General features: G+C 35.2%; 1 protein-coding gene across 17 annotated transcripts in view; it reads left to right on the top strand.

The window, feature by feature from the left end:
- The window catches only part of CNOT4 (CCR4-NOT transcription complex subunit 4), a 94709-nt gene that overhangs the window by 26837 nt on the left and 46892 nt on the right, over window positions 1-20980 (top strand). For 5 of the 17 annotated variants that reach the window (XM_087873936.1, XM_087873933.1, XM_034403061.3 and 2 more), the window contains exons 3-11: window positions 20-217; window positions 799-885; window positions 2131-2232; window positions 3094-3219; window positions 4706-4839; window positions 9704-9859; window positions 17052-17109; window positions 17866-18115; window positions 20234-20731. In XM_087873936.1, coding sequence (XP_087730062.1) covers window positions 20-217; window positions 799-885; window positions 2131-2232; window positions 3094-3219; window positions 4706-4839; window positions 9704-9859; window positions 17052-17109; window positions 17866-18115; window positions 20234-20731 — 1609 coding nt within the window. The remainder of the gene's footprint in view (window positions 1-19; window positions 218-798; window positions 886-2130; window positions 2233-3093; window positions 3220-4705; window positions 4840-9703; window positions 9860-17051; window positions 17110-17865; window positions 18116-20233; window positions 20732-20980) is intronic. The other 12 variants (XM_087873935.1, XM_087873929.1, XM_087873934.1 and 9 more) reach the window with 3 other exon arrangements.

The raw sequence follows: 20980 nt of genomic DNA, 5'->3' as shown, positions 1-20980 counted from the left end.
TTTATTCCTGTTTTTAAAGCCATATCCAGAAGATCCAGCAGTATACAAACCACTCTCCCAAGAAGAGCTGCAGAGGATAAAAAACGAAAAGAAGCAGAAACAAAATGAGAGAAAACAGAAGATATCAGAGAATCGTAAGCATCTGGCCAGTGTACGGGTTGTACAGAAGAATCTTGTTTTTGTAGTAGGTTTATCCCAGCGTCTAGCAGATCCAGAGGTAAGCTGTTTCTTGCAGTACACTGTTCACTTCTCTAGTGTACTCTTATTAAAAAGGTATTGTTTTCAGTCTATAAATAGAATGAAAAAAGAAGTGTCCAAATACAAACATTAACAAAAACAAGAAATAAAGAAAAGGAAAGAAAGAATATGTAAATCTGAAAACACTATTACTATCTATGTATGAACTGATATTTTATTGAAATTATGGGAAGTTGTGAACAATATTACTACATATAGTCAAGATTTTATTTATTAAGATTTGAGATTCTGAGAATATATTCTGAATTTTGCATTGTATCAAGTATGTTAAGGTTGCCAAATAAGATTATTATTCTGGACTTTTCTGAAGTATTTAATACAATAGCCATGTATTGTATTTTTTATAAGTTGAGCTGCCTGATACTTAACATCATTTTATTTTTCCTGGAAGCCAAATTTAAAAGATGTTTTTCAAATACAAATAGTTCAAATATATCTTAAACAATGGTATTTATTTTACATTTTACATTTTCTAATAAAGTAATTGTTTTTAACAACTTACAATTATAAAATTTATTTTTGTTATGTTATTCAATACAGGTTTTGAAAAGGCCAGAATATTTTGGAAAATTTGGTAAAATACACAAAGTTGTAATCAATAACAGCACATCATACGCAGGCTCACAGGTAAAGACATTGTTCTATACCTCTGAGGAAAAGAAGTAAATTCAATATTTCTGTGGAGTGTAAAGAGCTATGTGTTGGTATACCATTATTCATATTTTACTTAGTGATGTAATAACTAAAATGCAGTCAAATACACAACCTAGATTACTACAATATGATTTAAGAGGATTCTCAAATTATGGGCATTGTATAAGAATAGTTACAGAATTCTACTTATTTTGACTCAGTTAATGAATTATCATTTGGTATCGATACATATGTTCATATTCCATATTGAAGTGTGTGAACAATCACCATTGTTTAGTCAATACAGTCATTAATATACTAAATTTATTTTACATTTTCTAATAAGAAAGTAGTTGTTTTTAATTTTCCTCTCAGCTAGAAAATAATATATTGAGGAAATGCAAGCTAATGGCTAATCTGAATATTCAGATTCAGTTTTATATCGAAGTGTATTACTTGGTAGGACTGTGCAGCCTTCAAAAATCAGCAACTTTAAGAAGTGCCATGGTATACCTAATTCCCTTTGAATTGAAAGTGCTGCACAGTTGCATTATTTTGAACAATTGATTTTAAATGCTAAAAGAACAAATAGAATCCTAAGGAAACAAGTAAATCCAACTGCATAATAGAGACTTTTGATAATTATAGTGTTGGCATTTTCCTGACTGACCTACAAAATTACCGGTATATAAAAAATTAGGTAGTAATACTAGCACCCAAATCTGATATTTACTAGTTCAAATATCTCTTTAGTCATAAAACTAAAGGTGAATTTTGAGAAAATACTGTTTTTCCAAAAACTGTTTTTATGATTTTTAGGTGATTTGGTCTGTTGAATACATTTACACCTATGTGCAATGATCTTGAAACAAGAAATTAATTTTATTCTTAAGATTTGCAATTTTGTCACATTTTAAACATTTTTTATCTGTGTAATGAAGCAGAAATAGCTTTTAAGATATTTCTTGCCAGCAAGAATATTGATAAGTATTTAAGATTATTTTTTTCCATATAAAAATAACTTTGTTAATAAGCTTTATTTTTACATTGAGTTTAATTGTGCATTAATCATACATTGCAGTCCTAATTATTACTAATTTTAAAGTAAATAGTATTTTGGAAAACTTTATCTGGACTTAATTTTATAAATTAAGTTTTACTTAAGTTTTACATTTGGCTTTCAACTTCATAAAATTTTAAGTACTTAAGGATCTGACGTAATTTTTTTTAAAAATCTAGGGTCCAAGTGCAAGTGCATATGTAACATATATCCGGTCAGAAGATGCACTCAGAGCTATACAATGCGTTAATAATGTGGTAGTAGATGGAAGAACACTTAAGGTAATGTTAACAAATATTTTATAACTTTAGCATTTGCATCTGTATAAGAATTTACCAGATTTATCCAACAGAAAGACAAAGGAAGGGTTCTCTTACATTTGGCAGATAGACAGGCACTGTTGAAGGCAAAACTAATGGGTGGAAGATGCATTTATCTAGTTGAAAATACTGTGAACCAGTTGTCTGAAGATTCAGGTGAGGAAAAGAAGGTATTCATATTGCTTTTGCCTTGTTGAGGCACAGATTTTTCCAGAATCTTCATTCTAGATACAATGACTTTTGTTCATCCCTCCCATTTCCTGTCTAATTGTGGATGCTTACTGGAGAACTGGGGATGAGATGAATGTACTTTTATGCCAACTCAACTTAAATGGGAATAGACTATTGTAGGATTGATGATTGACAAGAACCAAAAATCTTTTTCATAATTTATCTGGGAGTAACAGCCATTGAATCAACGAGACAGCTGCTCAGAATCTCTTGGTTGAGTTGGGCTATAGAAATTGAAGAAATAAATAAATTCTTCAGAATAACATGCATACTTGGTAAGCTCAGTACAGATAGTACTCACTTAACAACCTTATTGGGACCAGCAACTCCTATCACTAAGAAAGTAAGTATAGCCCATGTAAAGTGTTTTTCTTCTTTAACATATATATGGACATAATGGTATTTAACATTAAACAAATTAATGGTGATATAATTGAACAAAAAACCCTGAGAAATTGGCTTTGCATTGAGTTATTCAACAAAACAGTAACAGATATGACATTTCCTTCTTTCCTTATGAAGGCAAGTCTACTTCTGCAATATATTGTTTGTTATCTTTGAAAATTGTTGACACACTACATCTTTCATCAGGCATCTTTAGGAACCACAAAGTACTGCAGTTATTTTCTGAAGAACATGCAGTGTCCAAAGCCAGACTGTATGTACCTACATGAATTAGGAGATGAAGCAGCCAGTTTCACAAAAGAAGAAATGCAGGTAGGTATTTTGAGGGTTAATGTTTTTGTCCTAACCCACTCCTCTCTTCAAAGATTGATCCTATATGACAAAATGGCTTACCTCCACCACCCCAATCATAATTGCTATATTTCAGATTTCCTAGAATCAAGGTTAAGAAAGAACGAGCTATAAAGCAGAATTATAAAATGAGCTGTTAAACACAATAAAGCACTAAAGGCTATAAGTATAATTCTCACAACATAATATAGCTGCTTTAAGCAGAACCAGTAAATAACTTTATGGGAATGAATCCAAATCACTGTCCCTGTAAATAAATAAAAAGATAATCAGATCTTCTGAAATGTGAAAGGTCTAGCTGAAACTATCAATAACTTGAATGAGAATATTAATGTTTTGTAATACTTTTGTTTGAGAGGCCTGAAATTGTGACATTTTGGACAATATCACTAAAATGTAATTGTGTGATGGCCCAAAAATTCTGTTCTCTCCTCCTTGCCCCATTTTTTTTACTAATAATCTACTAATAAACAGATTTTGCTGTTGTCAGTTGACCCTGAAAGGCAAAATCTCTCCAACACTTCAATAAATTCACTGTCAAAATTAAATGAGTGCTTTCTGCTAACATAAAACTGATCAAACCAGGTATGGCAAGTTAGGAGTAAATCAGTAACTCAATAAAATCTGAATCAAATCACATGAGAGAAACAACGGTTTTGTTGTGTAGTTTGTTTTACAAAATTAAAATTTCCTAAAAGCTGAATTTTTTTTGAGTCTTAAAGGTATTGATCAAAATATATATTGATGAAAAATAAATTTGACATGTAAATATTTTATGCTAGAAATGGATAGATAGAGCACATTAATTGGGCAAAAAAGTTATATATCCATTTTTCAAAGGTTATGTAAGGATCTTTGCAATAGTTAACATCAATTGAAACTTGAATAGCAAACCTTATTTTTCAAATTAAAATTAGTACTCCCATTAAATCAGCATAAACTATTAAATTATAGATGTCATGGAGTGGACTAAAATTTCAGTATACTAGAAAACTCTAATTCAGTTTGCAGGTAGCCCTCATTTAGCTACCATTTGCAGTTATGACAGTTATGAGAAAGTAATTTTGAAATCAGTCCTTGCATTTTTACAATCTTTGCAGGAGTGGAAAGGAAAGGAAAGGAAAAATAAGATGATAAAATAGTTACGGTTTCACTTAGAGAATGCTTTACTTATTGACTGAATTGTCAATCCCAACTCTGCTTACTTAAAAAAATAAAGACTTTTTGTATAACAAACCAGATTTTCCATTTCTGACAATGATTTGTAATGATTTGGCACTCTTATACTATCTTATCCAAAATAGATATTGATTTGGGAAATTTTAAAATGACTTTATATTGTGCAGTAGTATTGTATGGAGATATTAGTATGTCATGGAATAAAGTATATGCTTCAGTTAATCAGGTTTTTTTTTTTTTTTTACTTCTGACTTTTCTTTCACTTCAGGCTGGCAAGCATCAAGAATATGAACAGAAGTTACTCCAAGAACTATACAAATTAAACCCCAACTTTCTCCAGTTGTCCACAAGTGTAGTTGACAAGAACAAAAACAAAGTGACTTCTCTACAGAGGTATGATGTGTAAGTACAGGTTCTCTACCAGAGTTTTCTTGTTTTTCATCAAAACTCCTTTTCTTCTTGATCAATTTTACTTCATAACTTCTTAAATCAATATAGATGGAAAATTATTCTTTTTGCATTACTTCTGTCTTTTATATACAGTAGATGTGTGGAATATTTGCAATATGTACATATGTTTATTAAATTTAAAAATTTTTAACAGAAAATTGCCTTTCTGTTAGGCATGTATACATTTACATAGAATGTCACAGACATAACCATGCTGATAGGTTTTTGGGGCATAATCCGAATTCATTTCCGTTTTGACTGATGTTCTGAATAAATGTTTTATAAACTATTATTATGAAGTAGACCTGGTCTTCAATTTGGTAATGCAAACTGAACAAATTGGTCAGACTTAGAAGAAGGTAATATTTCCACAGAGCCTTTGAAAAATAAAATTAATTTTCATGTAAATTTTCTTACATTTGGTAATGTAAGAATTTGAATTGTGCTTCTATGTATTTGAGCTATAGTATGTTGGTGATTTTTAGATTCTAGTACTTGAGAGGAAGTCTATTCAAATGTTCATTATCTGAAATTCTCAGCATATGCACTTAAGGGTAATTCTCCAGCAGATGTTATTTCAATAGTATCAGCTGCAACCAGCACTTTTCTTTGGTGTCAGTCCTAGTCAAGTGTCTTTTCTACATGCACATGCACATAAACGTTCAGATGACATGAGAATGCCTTCAAAGTGATTGTACTGAGCCTTCAAGTAGATGGAATACTTCAGGAATCAAGTTTAAAGTAATATTTTGGTGGTTTTGCAAACTGTCCTTCAAGTGGCTTACATAGTACTGCTATTTAACAGTTTGTGGGTCTCTTACTTTTTAGGGTAGTTTTCTCAAGTTAAAAGTTTCACTGACTATCTTAACATGAGTATATTGTTATTTAGGAACAAGTACCGTATTTTTTGGTGTATAAGACACCCCCCCCCAAAAGTGAGTGGAAATGTCTGTGCATGTCTTATACAGCGAATGTTGCCGAAGCACCGCCCACCCGCCAGCCCCCACCCGCCGGCCTCTGCTTCCCAGCAGCAAACAGACTGGTCAGCTTCAGGACAGCCTGATTTAGTACAAGCAGCTGATTGGCAGTTGGATTGGCCTCCCGGAATACCGCCTATCGGTTGTTCCAGACTGCGGGGATCACCACCGCCATTGCTGCCTATCGCTGCTGCCACCTATCGCCGCCTCCACACGTCCCATTTTCGGCCTCTGCATGTCCCATTTTTGGCCCGTTCCAGGTGGCGGGGATAGATGGTGGCAACAGCGATCCCCACCGCCTGGAATGGACCAAAAAGAGAACACGTCGAAGCCGAAAACGGGGCGCGTGAGGCAGCCATAGGCAGCAGCCGCGATGGGCGGTGACTATAGTGGCGATCCCTGCAGCCTGGAACAGCCAATAGGCAGTATTCCGGGAGGCCAATCCAACTGCCAATCAGTTGCTTGTGCTGAAGCTGATCAGGCTGTTTGCTGCAAGGAGGTAAATTTCACAGAGGCAGAGGCAGATTTTTTTCCCCTTGTTTTCCTCCCCAAACCTAGGTACATCTTATACTTCGGAGCGCCTTGTAGTCCAAAAAATACGGTAATTGTATGCTTAGAAAGTATTGTGTTAAAACATTTGTTAAATACATTTTTAATTAATCTTAGAGAAAGCAAAATAATAGTATAATGATTGGATAGGGTTGGATGGTGATCAAGAATAAGTTCTTTTTTTTAAATGACTTGGTAAAAATACTTTTCAAATAAACTTTCAGATAGCAGGGTCTTATATTTCTTTGTCATTTTGTCCCGTGTTGATTCAGAGGATCAGCATTATCTTGAGAAATAATTAAAGGAACCTCCGTTTAGGAAAGCTGATGAGATCTTTGTAAAGTTAAAAACGTATTAACAAAATTTGTAATAAGTACAGTGTAGACTTTTCTTCTTAATCCAAGCGATTGATTTCAAGTGAACAGGAGAATCAGCTTGATCTTTTTAATTTGCGTGTCTTGTTTGGATAATGTTCTATCTAGTTATACTCTATTTAATATCTGTCTCAAGAGAGAAATATATATCGAAGGAAACATCAACTGAGGTTAAAATTCAATTTTCTCACAAAATGAGTTGGATTATAAGAAAAGGAGAAATAACAGCATTGAATTCTGAAATGGCAACAAATTCTGATGTGGCCTGTCGCAACAAAGAAGGAATCTAAAGCTTCATAATCTTTTTGTAGAATTGACTGACATCAAACTAGCATATGTGATATATTTATTTGACCCAAGATATATTCTCTTAATTTATAGATTTTATATTTATAAATATAGTTTATAAATTTTTATGCCACCCAGCATTTAAGTCTTTATTATCAGACTTTAAAAGAAAGCAAGCAGCGTGAAAGTGAATCAAAATAAATCCTAGAGCAGTGATGGCTAACCTTTTTGCCATTGCGTGCCAGGTGGGCGGGACGGGGGATGTTCACGCGTGCGCGTGCCCACATCCATAATTCTATGCGCCCCGTCCCGCGCATGAGTGCGTGACCCCCCTCCCCCCCACTCCTGGCACGCGATGGCCTGGTAGGCCCATTTTTCTTTCTCACCTGGCCCCAGATACTCTCGATACGTCTGGGGAGGGAGAAAACAGCCTTCCCCACCCCCTCGAAGGCCCGAAACGGCCCGTTTCCCAACTTCCGGTTGGACAGGAAGTGACTTTTTTGCTGTCCCCAGCCTCCAGAACCTCTCTAGGAGTCTCTGGAGGCTGGGGACAGCAAAAAACATCACTTCCTGTCCAACTGGAAGTTGGGAAACAGATCATTTCAGGTCTCCGGAGGGCCTCCGAGGGGGTGGGGAAGGCTGTTTTTGCCCTCCTCAGATGCATAGAGAAGTTTTGGAGCCAGGTGAGAAAGAAAAATGGGCCTTCCCCACCACTTCCCAGGCCTTCTGGAGGCAGGAAACAGCCTGTTTCCCTACTTCTGGTGGTCCCAGAAGGCCCGAAAATCAGCTGGCGGGCACGCGCATGTGCGCCGGAGCTGAACTGGCGTGCCCAGTGGCATGCGTGCCATAGGTTCACCATCATAGCCCTAGAGACTAGTAAGCTGTTCTTGGTAGCATTTTTTTTAAAAAAAGAACTGAGTTTAGCTCTTTAACTTACTTATCTTTGTTCCTAAAAGAAGCGCTATTAGGTGGCGGGCAGAGATGGCCTTCTTCTCAAAATACCAATGTAATTAGTGCCAAATAATATTTCATTAAGATTTTTGATACATGTATATGTATATATTGTGGAAAAGTCACTACAGAAATTGCCTGTTCTTCTGTAGGAACTGTCAAATTCCTACTTTCTGTTTAAAGTATTTTTAGGAAGCCCATTTTATTAAAACCTTTCAGCAGTATCAATTATAAATATATTAATCTAAAACAGATTTTTAGGTATCAATTTATTCTGAACACGGGGCATTTTTAAGCAGAGATTAGGATAACTGATAAATAATTTGGGAGATTGTCATTCTCCATTTGAAAAACGTAACTGAAGCATTTGTGCTGTTTTTATCTTCTTCCATTGCTGGAGAGGATAAAGGCACTAATGAAGAAAAACAGTGAATAGATCCCAAAAATGGAAAACTGTAAAAGAGTTTTTTGTTCCATTACCAGCTTATATAGTTTTAAAATGCATATATACATATTCATATTGATTTCTTTTAAACCATTTTGAGAATCCAGAACTTTCTATATAAATCAATGCTGGAGCATATACAGGTAGTCCTTGATTACGATCATAATTGAGCCCAAAATTTATGCTGCTAAGTGAAACATTTGTTAAGTGAGTTTTGCGCCATTTTACAACCTTTTTTGCCACAGCTGTTAAGTGCATGACTTCAGTTGTTAAGTTAGTAACACAGTTGTTAAGTGAATCTGGCTTCCCAATTGATTCTGCTGGTCAGAAGGTTACAAAAGGTGATCACATGACCCCGGGACACTGCAACCATCATAAATATGAGTCAGTTTCCAAGCAACTGAAGTTTGATCACGTGACCATGGGGATGTTGCAATGGTCATAAGTGAAAAACGGTCACTTTTTTCAGTGCCATGTTACTTTGAATAGTCACTAAATGAAATGTTGTAAGTTGAAGACTACCTGTACACATACGTAACATGTAGTATAAGGTTCTGAAATCTTTTATTTTTTTCATACAAATAGCACTTTCTAAAAGTAACAAGGAAAAACTACTGGATCAGCAAGCAGAAGAAAACAGCTATAATCATGTTTCTTTTAATATGAACAGAAGTTCATGTATTCCTATGGAAATCATCTAAATATCTAAAGATGATGTTATAAATTTTATTTAAACTGTTAATTCCTTTTCCATTCCAGAGGAGCCTAATTCATTTAGATGTGCTTATTGGTAAAAGTATTGGGGATTAAAAGATGGGAAAGGGTTAAGAGCAAGGTAGGTTAGCTGGGGTTTACAATAACTAATACAGTTTAGAAGTATGCAGCCGGCACAGGGAAAATTCGTGTTGAGACTGTAGGCATACAGTTTATCAGATGGAAGATGAACCATATTCAAGAAGTAATAAAAAACAATGTGAAGTCTCAGGATTCTAAATTTTGATGGTCAGATTTGCCTGGACCATTACATATTCACAAATACAAATGTAACTATTTTACCTAATGCAACCCTTCCTCACTTTTACTTCTGCAGTGTTATATGCAGACACTACAATTTGAGTTAAAGATTTTCCTGTTCCTCAGCATCATTTAAGGAAAGGAATAATTTCCCCACTGTTTCAGTTTTAAGATTTTCTCTATAACTTGAACTCTCTTTTACTTTCACCTCTTTCCAGACCCAACAGTAATAACAAAGATGCCTGGCCATCATTACAGAGTTCAAGTAAATCAGTCAACGGCTTAACAATGGAACACAGGAAAACGCCTCCTATTTTAGAAAATGGTACAGACCCAGAACACATGACTCCAGATGGTCCAGATTCAGATTTCGGGTAATTGTGCTGCCTTTTATACTTCAGTTAGTTTTCTTTCTCTCTCACTGTTGTGGAGGGATGATTTTTTTCCAGCCTCTGTCTGGAGAGCTGAATTCAAATGCTGATAAAATTATAAATAAATATGGTTGCCCCAGTTGATTCTTAATCCTAATGTGGATGAAAAAAACTGTTCATTATTCAATGAGCAGCTTTTCAGTAGATGCCTGTATAAAGGTAAGGGTTGCAAATGAGATGAAACATTTTTAAACAATCATTGACATCAGCATTCTAGGAAAGGATAATATCACAGTTCAACAACAAACTTGTATTGCAGCGTAAGAACTCTGATTTCTGGTGACCTTTACTTAAGTGGTTTAAATATTTTGAACCAAATGTAAAAATAAAAATATTCACTATTATTATATTAGTATTACACAAATATGGCACTGTACTGAGTTGCATTAACTTTTCCCATTCCTAAAAGTTTCTAGATTTCTAATTGGTATTTTAGAAATCTCTGGCATCACAAATATTTTGTACAGGTTTTTATATATTGGATTAAAAGTGCATATTGTAAAGTACATTGATGTAGCTCAATTTGTATATTTCATGTTGCAGTAATACTGTGTAATAAGGAAACAAATAATATGAGGTCCAATACACAAATTGCTCAATTACGTTAGTAGTAATAGATGAACAAATGAAGTGCCTTTTATTTCAATAGTTACTCTTGCATTGAATGAATGCTTCATATCTATGATGATATTTGAACACTTCAGGATGCACCATTCCTGTAGAAGAATATATCCGTGACACCACTCTTCATTTGACAAAGCATTTTATGTTCTTTTAATGTCCTACCTAGAAGCAAGTAGTCTATTTTATATTGTATTAATTGTAAATGAATAGATATCTACTAAAATGGGTTATAAAATAGTGTAGTAATGGTTTGTGACTGTTAATTTATTTCAGGTATAAGCATAGGAAATATACTGAAAATATTTTAAAGATTAAATGCAATTTCAGCTGAGCAGGAACTTCACAGCCATATATAAAATGAGGCTTTTCCTTCTTCCTATCCTCCCATTGTATTATCTTGGTCAGGGATGGCTAACCTTTTCCGAATGCGCGCGCATGCCTGAACCCCCAAAATGTAATGTGTGCATGCCCCTGCGCATGCCTGCGTGCCACATGCAAGCACGTGCAGTACCCTGCACGCACCCCACACATGCACAGCAGAGACCCGAAGATCAGCTGGTCGGCGGGAGGCGTGCACATGCGCAGCAGAGCTGAACTAGGGTGATGGCTCACGTGCCATCAGAGAGGGTGCTGTGTGCCACCTCTGGCACATGTGCCAGAGGTTTGCCATCACGGATCTAGGTTATGGAAGGAAATGGAAAGAAAAATGACCAAGTTTTTCTGTTAATGCTTTTGGCTTGAGAAATAAAAAATATATTTTGATAGATATCCAGCATTTCATCTAAATCGGGATTGTAGTTTCAGATGTCAAGATTGCATGTAAACCTATCAAAGGTTTCAGTGTGGCCTCCTCAGCCCCCCTCCAAATATCAGCAAAAATCCAACTTTTTCATGATTATATGATGGAATAAATTTCAACATTAAATCTTGAGTAACTGAAAAATACAATCTGCTCCAATTGAGTTTAAACATGTTTAGAAAGTGTTAAATAACAGAAATGTAATATATACTTTTTTATATCTCTTCCAGTTTACTCCTGTATATGAAATAAATTTCCAAGTTACCTTTTGTCTTTCTTTTTGCCAGTTAAGTTTGGAATAATCAGGTTCCAAAAAGGTCACTAAAATTAGGTAGTGAAATGCTATTTTATTTTAAATAAAAAGTAAAGATAAAGGAGTCCCTGTGGATTTTATTCCACTAGTTGTAGCTGACTTTAGGAGGCGTGGCTCATCTCTGTTTTTTTTAAACCATTGAGCCAGAGCTGTCCAAAGATATTTCTATGATCATATGGTCAGCATCACGCCGCAGCACAAAGCATACAGTGAAACATCTTCCCACCTAAGTGATACCTATTTATTTACTTGCATTTACATGCTTTTGAACTACTAGGTCAATGTTGGCAACCCTTTTCGTGCACGGGGGAGCGCCGGAAACTGGAAGAGCAGCTCCCCAGCGCACATGCGCTGGAAACCGAAACAGCAGTTCCCTGGTGCGCTGGGAAGCTGAGCTTCCAGTTTCTGGTGTGCGCATGCACACCAGTCACCTGGTCTTCCGGTTTCTGGTGCGCATGCATGCACAAAGATCAGCTGGCCGGTGCGCATATGTGCGCTAGAAACCAGAAGCTCAGCTTCTCGGTGCACGCATGTGCACCAGGGAGCTGCTCTTCTGGTTTCAGGGCTCCTGCGCATGTGAAGACCAGTTGGCCGGCGTGCATGTGCACGCCGAAACCCAGAAGAGCAACAGGTGACTGCTGGCGTGTCCGGAGAGATGGGTCTGTATGCCACTTCTGGCACGCGTGCCATAGGTTCGTCATCACGGTGCTAGGTAGGTGCTAGGCAGCTGATGCAAGGGAACTCACTCCATCACACAGTGGTAGGACTTGAACCGCTGGAGTAATATACCTTCTCCACTGACTTATGCACTTAAGCCACTTTTTTAATTATAAATAAATGCACTTGAAAATAAATACTATTGATATTCCCCAGTTTATGACCACAGTTGGGACCAGAATTTTGGTTGCTAAGTGTGATGCAGTTAGCAAGTCATCATGTGACCAGACCAGATTTTACAACCAGTTTTACTATGATCATTGAGTGAATCACCATGGTTGTTAAGTGAATTGCACAGCTGGGAGAGTAATGACTTTTGTTGCCCTAACTAGATTCAGTGAAAGCATAGGCTTGGGATATATAGGCTTAGAGCATTAAGACACTTTTTGAAATATAAACTGTTGTAGATTTAAGATTAGACTTTATTGTGAGAATAATTTACGAAGTTATTTTATATTTCTGAGGGGTGCCTAGGTTCAGTGCTTCATTTAAATATTTTCACTTTAAAAATAAAATATTTTTGTTTTTATTATTACAAACACAAAATCATCTAACAGTTTTCTTAGTTTAAAGTTATTTTTAATTTGAATATCAAAACTCATAGTGTTAGAATCATTTGTTGGTTTGTTAGTAAAATTTATATTATTGCCCATCTCACTGCAGGCAATTCTGGGTGGCATAAAACAATTTTTAAAGAATTTTTTAAAAAACATGTCAGGAGTGGAAAGAATAGTTTTATGTCTCGCATTAGGATGTTTTGCCAGTAATTAGGATTTATATTATATTTTAAAAGTACTAAAACCACTTTTGTGACAATTGGATCAATTTCAAGAAAGACAATTTGAATGTTGAGGTTTTTTGTTCTACTAATTAATAGTTTTTGCTGTTCCTTCGTCTTACTAGCTTCGCATATTCTTTATAAAGAATTTATAAAGTTTAATATTGACCATATCATTTTCATCTATGAAATAGCTAATGCCATTCTTCAAAATATTAATAGTGAATATTGATCTGATTGTTTTCCATCCAGATTTTATATATTGCACTGTGTGATGATTAAATTATAGTTTTATTGTTACTTTTCTCTTTTAATCGTTTTATTAGACCATAGGATTTTAAATGTTACCATTGTTATGTGTTGTTGCAGTGATCGTTGCAGAGATATATTGTATCATCAATTGCATAGGATACATTCCAGCACAAGAATTGAGGTCTTCATAATTTAGTTTTTTAGAGCAGGGATCCCCAACCTCTGGGCCACAGACCAGTACTGGTCCATGACTTGTTAGGAACTGGGCCACGCAAGCGGTGGGTGAGCAAGCAAAGCTTCATCTTTGCATGCACAAGAACTAGGTTGTGCATGAAACCATCCCGCCCCGCCCCGCCCCGCCCCCCGAAACTAGTCCCTTGGGCTAGGAAGGTTGGGGACCACTGCTTTAGAGGAAAATCTATTTTATCTATTTTTTCCAAGTATTAACTTAGTTCTAGTTCAACTCCCTTTATTCTCTCTTTATTCTTCTAATAACTAATCTGAAAAGCTCATATAACAATGTCCAAACGTGCTTTTCAATAGGCAACTGGTCTTTCTTCGTTTTTTTTCTTGAAAATGTTTCTCTTCTCATCCAATATGTTTCTTCAGTTCACCAAATTCAGTTCTTGGATGAGAGGTGTTTTCAAAGAAAAAAACAAAGTCCAGTTGCTTTTTGAAAAGCACCTTTGTGACAATCATGATCTGGATGATTGAGAATCTCCATAGACTGTGTATATTAAAAATACTTTTTCCTCCAGTGAATTGTGTACAAATCAGTAAACAACAAAATGAAAGTAACATGTTCTGGATTATATTGGTACTGGTATGTGTTTGGATCACTATCTTGTTTGAATAAATAAGGGATAAAAGAGGGGAGCTTTGTTACAGTTTTAAAAATATGGACATTTAAAATGTGTTTATTTAAATGCTTGCTTGTTTAAGAGAGAATAGTATAGTACAGTACTGTATTCAAATACAGGGTTAAAGCAGAACATTCCAAGACTTCTTTTGTCTGCCCTTCAGACAAAGACTAGGACACCAGAGTTATGAATGATAATACTACTTTTATTATAAGGTTATAGTAATAGAATCTTATAAATTTGAGTGCATTTCCCCCATTTTCCCTTTATTTTTATGAGAACTAGGGAGGTCATGTCTGAGACACTTTCTCAAATTACTTTTCTGTCCCAGACACAGATTTCACTTTTCTGACCATTGTCTTGGTTAAAGTTCTCCATCTACTTTTCCAGATTATGACTATTACCCATAAGATCGTTCTATCCTCAATAAGATTTAAGGAAATCTGTATTGTTAGTAACTAATTTGTTACTTTATGGAAAATTTACTATTTACCTGAATTACCTGGATGATTTTAATTGTACTTGTGGCTTAAATTAGGTTCTAGTAATCATTACTGCAGTTGATGTTACAATGTGAAGACAGCTGTAACTTTTGCCAGCTTTATTTCATTGCTTATAATATATCACTTGTTAGGATTGGCAAGATAATTTTTTAAATTAAGGACTCAGATTTAAGTAATTTTCTTTGAACCTGGAAGGTGAGAGAAATCACAGAATTTACACCAAATTAGGCCTTTACAGACTAGGGTAGATTTGTACTTATTTTAACATGTTCTATCAAACATTACAATATTTTCAATGCTTTTATTATGTTTGGATTAAAAATGTGTTAGTATTTAGGTTGTCGTACCACTGCCCTTATCAGAGAAGCACTTCAGAATTCAAGTACTCCTTTACCTATTGTTGGAAATGTTAAATTCAATTTTGGGGTGTCAAATTCCTTTTTTCCACTATTCATATCACAGATTAAAATCAATATTTCTGACTAAGGTATTTTTTGAATGAAGTTATATTTGAAGGCATTTATGCAACTTTGTGATAGAGATGCATTCCATCTTCAAGTCACAAAACCACCTAGTTTTATTTTAATCTTAATTTATTAACGTTAATTAACAATTACATGTTAATTTATTAACTTTAATACAATATGTCTAACCAGTGATGTTCAGTATTGTATCTCTTATCTATAGCTTCTACCAAATCAATGATGTAGTAGGCTATGTAGTATTCTTCTGCTGAACAGCCATGACAATGAATGTGTTTCCTGATAAATTTATTTGGATTAGTGGAAGAGCTCTATACAGGCAGATAGGTATAGCTTAATTCCAGTTAAAAACACACATCCAGCATGTGTACCTACATAATCTTTTTTGCTCGCTTGATTCTTTATAGTGCTTGATTCACTATCTGCATTTGACCTACATTACTGTAACTCGTTCAAGCCACTCTTTCCCTATTTTTATGAATCACAGCATCATCCATGTATTGTATTGATCTTCCCTTGTTTTTTCTGTTACAGTGGTTTTTCAAGTTAATTTACCTGTGGAGTAAATTTGTGAATGGCAGTTTTAAGATGCTCAGATTACTCCAGTGTTCCAAATAGCAATAGCACTTAGATTTATATACTGCTCCACAGTGATTTACAGTGGTTTGCATTGTCAATATATTGCTCTGAACAATCTGGGTCCCCGTTTTACTGATCTCAGAAGGATGGAAGGCTGAGTCAACCTTCAGCCTGTCAGGATTGAACTTCTAGTATTGCAGAGTTAATCTGCAATACTGCATTCTAACCATTGTGCTACCATGGGGCTAGAATTGCTATAAAGAGACATCACATAAAAAATATAACTTTTCTGTTAAAATAAACGATTCAAAGAGACTTGGATTAATTTCAATTCCTCCTGCCTCTTCCAAACTAGTATACTAGTTTGGTATACATTTAATATTAATACCAGAATCTCTTGACACATAAACCATCAGTCTGAAATCCAGTGTTATCTCATTTATCAATCTGAAAATCACATTGAGAGCTTTTCCATTCATTTATTTACTGGACTGATATCTCACCTTAGATTCAAGAGTTCAAGACAGCATAAGACAACTACTTTTCCCAAACAAAATTTGAGGTAGACTGGGCTGACAGACAATTACTAGCCCAATGTCACCCTGACAGTTTATGTGATTGAGAGGGGATTACAACCTGGGTCATTCCATTCCTGATTTAATCTGTAGGTCACATTAAAAAAATACTTGCAAATAAATTTCTATTCTAATAATTACAACTGGAATTGATTGCACATAAGGTTTAAATAATGAAACAGGACAAGAAGCAATGGATGGAAACTAATTAAGGAGAGAAGCAACCTAGAACTAAGAAATTTCCTGACAGAACAATTAATTAATGGAACAATTTGCCTCCAGAAGTTGTGAATGCTCCAACATTGGAAGTTTTTAAGAAGAGATCGGACAACCATTTGTCAGAAATGGTATAGGGCTTCCTGCCTGAGCAGGGGGTTGGATTAGAAGACCTTCAAGGTCCCTTCCAACTCTGTTACTCTGTTAACTTTATGCAGTTTAACTCAGGATATTTCTAATTGAATTTTTCATTAAGTAAAGTTAATGAAATTCAAAAGTAAAGCAAATATGCAAATAGATACATAAAATAGTTACTAATAAACAATACAAAGTTCTCTTTAAAGTAGTAAAAGGTTTTAATTACTTCCTGTAATTTACTTCATTAAACTGATTTTGTATCATTTTCCATTTGCTTAAGTATTGTTTCTTTTCTCTAGCTCTATTGACAAGCCATCAGATTCTCTCAGTATAGGAAATTGTGACAACTTACAACAGGTAAGATTCTAACAAGTGCTTCTGAATTTTGTTAGCTACATATTTTTGTAATTATAACTAATATGTGACAAAGAGAGACCTGCTGTATGTAAAAATATATGTCTTTAATTTAAACTTAGAATAAATACAGTAGATTTTTTTTGCTCAGCTGCCAAATTTTTAGAAATGATTTAAAAATATCTATATACTACTGAAATTCTTGGGTCTGTTTGAATGTTTGTAACCTTCAATTGGGCAAAACCGTGCATCATAGAAAACTTTTTGAATTTATATACCTCAAATGGACTAATTTACAGAATACATCCAAAACCCAGGACCTTTCTGTGGTATTGAAAGTTGGCAAAGTTGTGACTGCATTTGTGCATTTCCAATACTCCCTGCCCATTTCCCAAAAAAAGTCAATGAGGAAGCTGGCAGGAAGTTGGAAGTCACTTGTTTTGTTTTGTTTTGTTTTTGTTTTGCCCACCCATGGTCATTCCGTTTCTCTGTTTAAGTAATATATCTGAAACAATGATCCAATGGGTCATGGGTTATCTAGTATGCTGATAACATTATCCAATTTTAGCACTTGGATTGTTGTGTTGTTTTTTATTTTGTGAGCTGCCCCGAGTCCTACGGGAGAAGGGCAGCATATAAATTTGATAAATAAACAAACAAATAAATAAATAAATAAATCCTCTCTAAAAAATTTTTATTTTACGGTTGTAGCATAGTTTACAAAACTGAATCTTATTTTGCCTGACCTTTTCCTCTCAGATATCAAATAGCGACACACCATCACCACCTCCTGGTTTATCAAAATCCAATTCAGTCATCCCAATCAATTCATCCAATCACAGTGCACGTTCTCCATTTGAAGGAGCTGTAACAGAGTCACAGTCCCTCTTCTCAGACAACTTTCGGCATCCCAACCCAATTCCAAGTGGACTCCCACCATTTCCCAGCTCCCCACAGACGTCCAGTGACTGGCCAATGGCACCAGAACCACAGAGTCTCTTCACATCAGGTAATATAGAGGGAGATTGGGTTTGTTTTCTAAATATGATAAATAAATAATTATAATATGTAGTATAAGAATAATTATTAATAAATATTTGCACATTGTAATTTGAAATAGTAGTTTGGCTTATTTTCACTTCTAAAGTAAATCATGATTACTTATTAAAAGCCATGTAAAGATTTTCTGTGTGGGTAATGATAAACTTTATTAAAGAAATGAACATTGTATCTTATATTAACAGATACTTTCTTAAAATAAAATTTAACATATGAAATTATACATATGAATGCAGTATAATTTAACATCAGGATTAATTAGAATATTTTCGTTATAATTACAGTGGTTTACTTAATTTATATATCATAGGCTTTGTTACCTGGCATTAATATATTTAAATATAAATCTCTGAGGAATCATGCTTCTATATTACAGATGTCAAATTGGATTATATCATGTGACATATCATGACATATCACGACGTATTTTGCCTTTGCGGAGCCAGGGTGGGCCTGGCTTGCGCATGATGCATCAAGCCTATCGGCCGTCAGTTTGACACCCCTGTTCTATATGAACAACACAAATTGATGCATACATTTATTAGCCTAGAGCAGTGATGGCGAACCTTTTTCTCATTGTGTGCGTCTGCGCGCGTAATAGCGCAGCCCTTGACTTACAACCAATTGTTTAGTAATGGTTTAAAGTTACAGTGGCACTAAAAAGAAGTGAATTATGGCTTTTTTCACGCTTATGACCATTGCAGCATCCCCATGGTCATGTGAGCAAAATTTGGCCACTTGGCAACTGACCCTTATGGTTGCAGTATCTGGGGTCATGTGATCACCTTTTGTGATCTTCTGACAAGCAAAATCAATGGGGAAGCCATATTCACTTAAAAACTGTCACTAACTTAACTGCAGTGATTCACTTAACTGTGGCAAGAAAGGTCATAAAACGGAGCAAAATTCACTTAACTGTCTTGCTTAGCAACATAAATTTTTGGGCTCAATTGTTGTAAGTCGAGGACTGCCTGTACAACCTCAGCTGATACAGCTGACTTCAGAATGTTCCTTTTTTGAAAATTCACCCCCTAATACAGTAGTTCATTAGAGGCTGAAATTTAAAAAAAAATATTTTAACAAATTTAAGGTATTTGTGTTTTATCATGAAAATAATAAAAAGTCTCATCTCACAATAAAGACTTGCCAATTTATTACCATTTAAACTTTGGTAGATCATAGTCAAGTTGCATTTAATGAAGTGGACTGTGTCTTATATAACAGTAAGCTGTATATTCTTTAAAGACTCTGTTTTAATCTCATTAAATATAATATATTTACATAACTAATCAGAACTGAAACACCTATGGTGATTTATTTGCTATGTAATTTAGTTTTAGAATGTTTTATACATAACATGAAGTAGTAGTTTATTTATCCTATATGTGACAGGAAATAGAGATTGTCCTTGCTTATTGATGGTAATTGGGACCAGGAATGTCATCAATAAGCGACGTGACCATAAAGCATGACATTTATCATGGCAATTCTGGCTGTCCCAATTGCCATCATCAAGAAATCCTACACTGTTGTAACATCCCACATTATGTTATCACCATTTGCATCCTCCTGTCGGGTTCCCCATTGACCAGCAGTGAAAGTCAGAAATGATGATCGTGACCATAGGACTCGGTGACATCATAGTTGTGAGCCAGTTGTTGAGCACCCAAATAAAGCCCCCCTTTACAGTTCCATTGTGACTTGGAATGGTTGCTGAACAAATGCTAGTTAATTGACTACCTGTACAGCCATCTTCCTGCTCTCCGTTTAGCCTTGCATTTGTTTCTAAATATGTTACAAATATAATTCTATATACCATAAACTAAGTCCTGCTAGTGTCAATGGAAATTAATAAGTATGTTTTTGTACTAAATATGTTATAGTTATGCAAATGACAAAAATGCTAAAGTTCTCTTCATTTTGGGGAGTTACAAAAAGAAACACTTCTTTGAATCCAAATGTAAAGATTTTCATGCACAACAGGGATGAGGGTAAGAAAATAAATAAAAAACTTGTAAATAGTTTGATATAGGTGGATTGAGAAGGCATTTATCTCTCCTCTCCTCAGAAACCATCCCAGTATCCTCCTCTACAGACTGGCAGGCAGCATTTGGATTTGGTTCATCCAAACAGCAAGAAGATGACTTGGGATTTGATCCCTTTGATATCACCCGCAAAGCCTTAGCAGACCTGATTGAGAAGGAACTGTCAGTTCAAGATCAACCGTCTCTCTCACCAACATCTCTTCAGAATCCTTCCTCACACACTACAACTGCCAAAGGGTCAGGATCTGGATTTCTGCATCCTGCTACACCCGCAAATGCCAATTCTCTCAATAGCACATTTTCCGTCTTGCCACAGAGGTTCCCACAATTTCAACAGCATCGAGCAGTTTATAATTCCTTCAGTTTTCCAGGCCAAGCAACTCGCTATCCTTGGATGGCCTTCCCTCGCAATAACATCATGCACTTGAACCACACAGCAAATCCTTCTTCAAATAGTAATTTCTTGGACTTAAATCTCCCACCTCAACACAGCACAGGTCTAGGAGGGATTCCCATAGCAGGTAAGTGCCTTGAGTCAGGCAATACATTTGAGTCATATCTTCAGCTTTTCTAAATCAGGATAATAAGAAAGAATGGGAGGGGAAAATTGTTTGTTTGTTTGTTTGTTTGTTTATTTATTTATTTATAATATTTGGTAGACCACCCCAATTAGAAAGATTCTAGGTGGTGCATAACTTGGAGAAAATTGTTTTCATCAAGCCTATTAAAACATTAAAGTCCACAAAATACAGTCAGAAGGTCACCTGCAA

Source organism: Pantherophis guttatus, chromosome 7 (genome assembly GCF_059756535.1).
Source record: "Pantherophis guttatus breed Tessera chromosome 7, ASM5975653v1, whole genome shotgun sequence".
NCBI lineage: Eukaryota > Metazoa > Chordata > Lepidosauria > Squamata > Colubridae > Pantherophis > Pantherophis guttatus.
The sequence above is the reverse complement of the archived record's forward strand: the minus strand, read 5'-3'. Positions and strand labels throughout refer to the sequence as shown.